At 36.8% G+C, this 7511-nt stretch overlaps 1 protein-coding gene across 1 annotated transcript in view; it reads right to left on the bottom strand.

Moving 5' to 3' along the window:
- The window catches only part of Usp37 (ubiquitin specific peptidase 37), an 85850-nt gene that overhangs the window by 53329 nt on the left and 25010 nt on the right, over positions 1-7511 (bottom strand). Inside the window, exons 6-8 of the mRNA XM_048808993.1 lie at positions 6668-6840; positions 6281-6355; positions 365-483 (exon numbers count right to left, since the gene is read on the bottom strand). Coding sequence (XP_048664950.1) covers positions 365-483; positions 6281-6355; positions 6668-6840 — 367 coding nt within the window. The remainder of the gene's footprint in view (positions 1-364; positions 484-6280; positions 6356-6667; positions 6841-7511) is intronic.

Raw genomic sequence — 7511 nt, forward strand, 5'->3', positions numbered from 1 at the left:
TATATATATATATATATATATATATATATATATAGAGAGAGAGAGAGAGAGAGAGAGAGAGAATACAAGTTTCCTTATATTTCTAACACTATAAAAATATCTTAGCAGGTTGTGAATGTGGCTCAGTGGTAGAACACTTGCTTAGTATGTGTGAGGCCCTGGGTTCAATCCCCAGCACTGCAAAAAATAAAGAAATAAAATTAAAAATACACACACATACACAAACACATTCTTTGGCTAAATACTGGATATGAATTAGAGCCGAATAACTACTTAATGAATTTTGCATTATTCCTGAATAATGTAGACATATGTCCCAGTTTAAGTATTTATTTCTAATCTAATACAGTATCAAATAAATCTTATATAGAAGACCTAAACTTACCTGATGTCCGATTTTCTTCTGTCTGTTTCAAACTCAGTTGCTTTTCTCTACTACTGATTAAATACTTTCTGGAGGGATCTGTCATAGCCTTGTTGTTCCTATAGTTAATAATTTTAAATCAATGTAATATAAATATATAAAGATATTAATAATTTTAACAGCTGTCATTAAAAAATTTACATTTCAAGTGCCAAAGTCATTGATATGCCTAAAAGTTAGGCAATGAGGTTGTTAAATCTTCAAGTGCTCAGTGAATTAGCTAAGAATTATGAAAATAACCTTTTATTACCAAGAGCTAGCTTAATGTATAAAAAGTTAAACAAAAACCAAAATGTTTGCCAGGTGTGGTAGCACACATGCCTGTAATCCCAGTGGCTTGGGAGGCTGAGGCAAAAGGATCACAAGTTCAAAGCCAGCCTCAGCAAAAGTAAGGCACTAAGCAACTCAGTGAGACCCTGTCTCTAAATAAAATTCAAAACAGGGCTGGGGATGTGGCTCAGTGGCTGAGTGCCCCTGAATTCAATTCTTGGTACCACTCCCCCCCACAAAAAAACCCCCAAATGTTCTTTCATTGTGTATGAGCTATAATACTATTTACTAAATGTCATTATCAGTTCAACTTATAATAATCAAAGTATTTTAAGTTAATAAATATAAAGTTAAACCTTCTCAAACAAGCCCATTTCCCCCTCCATTATTCCCAGATACCTGAACTCATAAGCAGACAGTGTCCATTCAAATGAAAAGTTCATGCTTTGGATAAAAGTGCTAACTTAGGGAAATCATCATGAATTAAGTCAATGGCTAACAATGTTAAGTGTTCCACTCAAAACCCCTCTGGCCCTATTTTTATGATCTCTCTTCTACACCCTCATATCATCCTAGATCAATGTTTCAGAGCCAGTAACTAGGCTTGCCCTCAAGGTATGAGATACTTTCTCTAGGACCAGGATGAAGTCTAACCTCTGTGTGATTTTGGTCCAAGACCACACCCATGCTTCATTTCTTACCCTTCACTACCTTGGTTTTCTTGCTCCCTTCCTGTATTCCCCTGTGAATATTTCCTTAATAACTCACTGGTATACTAACCTCCATTTCAAAGTCTAATTTTGGGGAATCTGATCTACAACAGTTGGTACAAGAAATGGGCCTAGGAAGCATACTTTAAGGATAAGGCTCTGGAATTGGGGCACTTATTTGACAATGGCAACAGAAATTCCACTGTTGGTAGTAATACTTATGGTATCCAATAGTATTATAATTCCTAAGAATTTCATTTGTGCTCCATCGGGACAGGATAAATAAAAGTGGACATGGCTAATGCAATCTCCACAACATTTAAAAATTTGGCAGAATGATTGTAAAACAGACTGTACTGGGGTAACAGAAATGTTCTAAAACCAGATTACAGTGATAGAATATCAGTGAATAAATTTACTAAAAATCATTGAATTGTATACGTAAAACAGGTGAATTTTAAGATGTGTAAACTGCACCTCGATAAAGTTGTTTTATTCCCCTCTGTATCCATGCCTCTCATTCAGAAGTACAGTCTAATCTTTCATCCTTTAATGGGGTTAGCTTGATTTCCTTTCCACAAAGAATGTGATAGAGGTAACAATGTGTGAGTTCAGATCCTAAGTCTAAAGGTGTCTTGTAAATTTCTCCTCTCCTGGAACCCCATCACTGTTATATGAGTAACTCCATGCCAGCTTGCTAGATGGCAAAAGATACATGGCCCAATCACCAAAACCAATAGCCAGCCAACAGCCAACCATATGAAGTTTGATTGCACCAGTCAAACCCTAACCAGTCCACCTAATGACTATAGATGCATGGGAAAGTCAGAAAATCCAAGCAATAGAGGCCAAGCCATGCCCAAGTAAGCAGAACTAAGGAGAACATAAATTAATAAGCAATAATAGTTACTATTTTAAGCTACTAAATTATGAAGTGGTTTATTATATAGTAGTAGAGAACTGTTACAAGTGATATGGAGTAAATAATAACCATAAAGACTATGGAACTGGTTGGTTGTTACTAGGAGTATTGACATGCTCAAGAGAGAAGATTATAGGCTCTGTGGAGCCAAATACCAACTTCAGGACAAAGACATTGTGCAGAGTCACTTATCTACAGAAGATGCAGCCTGGAACCTTAATTCTAGAGCAAAACTATGCTGTCTGCAGCAGAAAGTTAACACAACATCTATAAAATATGGCATAATTTTTTTTTGTGTGTGTGTGTGGGGGGTGTTGAATGGTATGCTGAGAACAGAACCCGGGAAGGTTCTACCACTGAGCTATGTACCTAGCTCCTTTAAAATTTTATTTTGAGATAGAGTGTTGCTCAGTTGCCTAGGCTAGTCTTGAATTTGATCCTCCTGCCTCAGCTACCCGAGTCACTGGGATTACAGGTGTGCACCACTGTGCTCAGTGTGGCATACTACTCTTGGCAAATTACTATGCCCTGGAAGAGTCTAAGCATTTGCCTATTGGTCATCAAAGGACTATGTATCCAGAGGTAACTCTCATGATCTGGATGCTACCATATCCATGAAGTCATAAGATCAGAGAAGCACAGCATTGATCCATCAAAAAAAGGAAGCAGGTCTATTTGGATTAAGCCCAAGTAATCAGGAACTGAAAACAAGAACCGGCCTAGGACATTCCCAAGATCAGCTGAAAGGAAAGAAATAAATATGGATGGATCATCTCAGGACACTGTTCCAAAATGAAAATGAATTATAGCCCCATTAAATTACTTCTCTGAAAGACAATGATAAGGGTTAATCCTTTACTGGGCAGAGTTTTCAGAAATGCATCTCCTTATCCACTTCATGTGACAAAAAAGTGGGACATGGACTCCTGGGTGGTGGCAAGGAGTTTAGATAGATGGTCAAAGGCAAGGAAGATCCAGAAATTATTTTTGGAAGTATATGGACAGGTTTATGAAAGTATGTACAAAGGTAAAGATCTGTTTTACCGGAGAACTCCACTAAAGAGAAAGTATCAATCAGCAGGCTAACTTATTAAGTGAAGTCAGCTAATCTCTGACCTAACTCATTCCAATACTTCCATAAAGGGCCCATGAATAAAACAGCCATGATGGCCCAGATAAAAGCTACAGAATAGGTTTCCCTTCACAAGGAGTCTACTCTGCAGGAAAAAAGATAAGACAAGGGCAGATGACCACAGAATCAACTCATCTTATCACATCTGTTATTGTCCCAAAGCTGCTAGCCTGGTAGGCATTGCAATAGCTTCTTAATTTTTTTCTATAAGTATTCATATATATGCATATACATGTATAAATGTAAATACATACATAATTTGAAATCTAAGTCAAATCTGAGACAGTTTTAGGTGGCATACTATAATAGCTTTTAAAAGTGCAGCTTAGGGCTGGGGATGTGGCTCAAGTGGTAGCGCGCTTGCCTGGCATGCGTGCGGCCCGGGTTCGATCCTCATGCACCACATACAAACAAAGATGTTGTGTCCGCCGATACTTGAAAAATAAATATTAAAAAAAAAAAATTAAAAAAAAAAAAAAAAAAGTGCAGCTTAGAGATGATCTTATTAGGAATGTGATGCCCTTCAAGATAAATATAGATTGAGTTGAATATCCTTTATCCAAAATGCTTGAGACCAGAACTGTTTAATGTTTTGAAATACTTGCATACATATAATAGCTTGGGGATAGGACCCAAATTTAAACACAAAATTATTGTTTCATATATAACTCATACACATTACCCTAAAGGTAATTTTATAAATTATTTTTAGTGCAACTTGTGTTTAAAGTACTGTGAGGAGGTCAGATGTGGTTTTTCCATTTGAGGTGTCATGTTAGACTCAAAGAGTTTCAGATTTTGGAATTTTGGACTAGGGATGTTCAATCTACACCTTAAATCAACAAATCATTACATTTATAGAAAATACCTAGATCTCTGAACCAAGGGGTAGAAGTAGGAGTAGTCCCACTCACCATTATTTTCAAAATTCACTTGGTGAATTTGTTTCCTAGTCCCCCACCCCCTGATTTAAATTGCTATAGACTCTGACTTTCAGATATTTTACCAGGAGGCACAGTAAGAAAATAATTAAAACTAAAGTTATAGCTGTTACCTAGTCATTTTGGGCCCCTCATCCTGGCAGAGCAACAGACAAGGAAAGAGGTTACCACCCTAGTAGTGAGGAACCCAGCCTAATTCCATCTTAATATCGGGAGCCATCTCGTCACAAAGTCATGAAAAGTTAATTTCTGTTTTACTACAAATTACTGAAATTTCTAAACTTGTTTGGAATTCCTGCCCGTGCCTTGAACTCACCCATGCCTGGCTTTCCCTGACCAGATAACAACTCTCTCTAAAACCTTATGGTGCCTCATAAATCCTGGCTCCCCCTGACAAGATAACAACTCTCTCTGAAACCTCATAAATTCTGATGTTGGATCTAAATTTACTCCCTACCTTGAAATACCACATAGATCATTAACCTACTATCTGCCTTTGTATTATTATGCTCATCAAAATCCTGTTAGCTGTGAGTTCTCAAGATACTCCCCTTTGCAACTTTCTGTGCTATAAAACCTTGTTCCTAGAGAGGTGGGGGGCTGGTCTCTAGCCCACGTTAGGAGAGACAGCCGCTGATCAACTCTCTTTGTGTACACAAATACAAGATTGCTTTAATTTGATTTAAAATTGGACTTGGTGGTCTTTTCTCTGCGTTGGGGTTCAACAGTAGAGGTAAATGACTGATGATTAAGAGGAAAGGTTGCTGCTACATAATAAGGACAGAGAGTAATCTGTTCGGAATAAAGGGAATTCACTAGGGTACCACTTGGTGCTCTCATGCTTGCTGGTAGTATGGTTCCCACATAATTGCAATGGGCAATTACATCAACAATGGCCTGAAAAGCACATGGTGACCAGAGGCTCAGATCAGGTGACTGTAGTTTCAGGTTCCCGTTCTATTACCTACCCAGACTTTCATATCTATTACAGCATCAGAACCAATTATTATTAGAAGTTTCTTTGACTTTTTTCTAGCTCCTTTCTTGTGACCCCATGATCTGAAATATGAGTTAAATAGTAACTGATTTTTATTAAAGTATTGAGATATTAAGTACTGACTATGTACTAAGTATTCTCATCTTGAAGGAGAAAAAAAAAATCCTCATGTGTTAAGAAAGAGGACTATGAGTTGGTGACATCCCTGCTGCAGATCTATTCCCTTTTGTCCAACCCAGAAAACATCCCTGAAAGATGAACGCTCCTTGCCTACAACCTATGAAGGGCTCACAATCTTTTAACCCCAGGCTAACTACTTATGCAAGTAAGGTAAAATAATTATAATAATAATAGAAGGAAGGAAGGATAGGTTCAGACTCAAATAGCAAGAAACATTATTTGGAGTTCTTTGGCTATAGTCTTCCTGTGAGTATTCCAAATTTTAGGCAGGAAAGAACAAGTACAATGAAACAAAGGCAACAGCAATGGATGAATTCCCTCCATTGAACCTACAACCCATTGTCACCAAAACACTTTAAATCCTGCTCTTCAATCTATAGAATGTCCCACAAACTGAACATTCCTCTAATCTTATCCTAGTCGTTATAAGAAATACTCATCTGGGCCAGGAGTGGTGGCGCAGGCTTTTAATCCCAGTGGCTCAGGAGGCTGAGGCAGGAGGATCATGAGTTCAAAGCCAGCGCCAGCCTCAGCAACTTAGGAAGGCCCTAAGCAACTGAGCAAGAATCTGTCTCTAAATAAAATACAAAAAATGGCTGGGGATGTGCCTCAGTGGATAAGTGCCCTGAGTTCAATCCACATACCAAAAAAAAAAAAAGAAAAAACCCTCATCTAGTATTAAAATGGTTCTTAAAGCAACTTACGATGATGAATCATTTTCCTTAGGGTAATCTTCATTCAGCTCTGATCCAGATAACATTCTTTTCCTCTTTTCAGTGCTATAGAGAACAAAGAATAAAAGATTATTTTTAAAAGGTAATTATCTCATACCATTAAAAATTATACACCAATATATTTAAGGACAGAAAACATGACTACTAATTCTCTATACCATATTTAAATGAATATACTGTATATCTGCATGCTTAATACATACATTTCACTGACATAAACTACATAAGACAAATACCTATAATTATCTACAAAAATGTAGTGTATACTTTAAAAATTTTTTTCTCAAATTTCTAAAAGGCCTAAAAGATATTTATAAGCAGATAATCAAATGATTAAGTAAGGAAAATTTTTCCTACCGGTTTTCTAATAACCCTGATCTAAGAGGTGTTGATGTTGATGTCAAAGAAGGAATTGCCCGGGTTATTCCATTTCCTGCTACTGTCTTAATGGATCCTCTACCAGGAGTACCAAGAACTTTTCGAAATGGAACATCATCTTTATTTTCCAAACTTCCTCTTTTTGAAGAGGCCTGTATGAATGAAGTTTGAGCCAGTTAATCTTCAAATTAATTGCAATAAGACCTATGATTCTTGATGGGAGCTTTAAAAAAATATAACTGCAGACCTATCTTAGTAGAGTTTAGCCTAATTGGTCTGGGATGAAACTCATTCATCAATATATAAATTATATATATTCATCAATATATATAAATATGTATGTGTATACACACACACACACACACACACACACACACTTCACTACTGGGGATCAAACCTAGGCCCCTGTACCTGCTAGGAAAGTGCTCTACCATTTAGCTATACCTCCAATCCCTAAGACATATACATTTTTAAAAGCATTCCAGGTGATTCTAACACATATTCATGTGTGAGAAACTGAGCTTGATACCTGTTTTCCTATAATATTCTTGTAAACTTAAAAATTCCACAGCATACCTGAAGGAGGCAAGATCCACACTCTGAAGTATTAATTAAAAAAAAAAAAGATACACAAAGACATAGTTCTAGTGGTCAGCATGAATATTAATCTTTGGAGAAAAATATACAATCATGATTATGATAAGTAAAGATGGAGTGACAGGAGCTAGAAGTGTAGTTCAGTGGTAGAGCCCAAGTTTAGCATCATGAGGCCTTGGATTTGGTCCCTAGCACCACTATTAAAAAAAAAAAAAAAAAAAAAAAA

Source organism: Marmota marmota, unplaced genomic scaffold (assembly GCF_001458135.2).
Source record: "Marmota marmota marmota unplaced genomic scaffold, marMar, whole genome shotgun sequence".
NCBI lineage: Eukaryota > Metazoa > Chordata > Mammalia > Rodentia > Sciuridae > Marmota > Marmota marmota.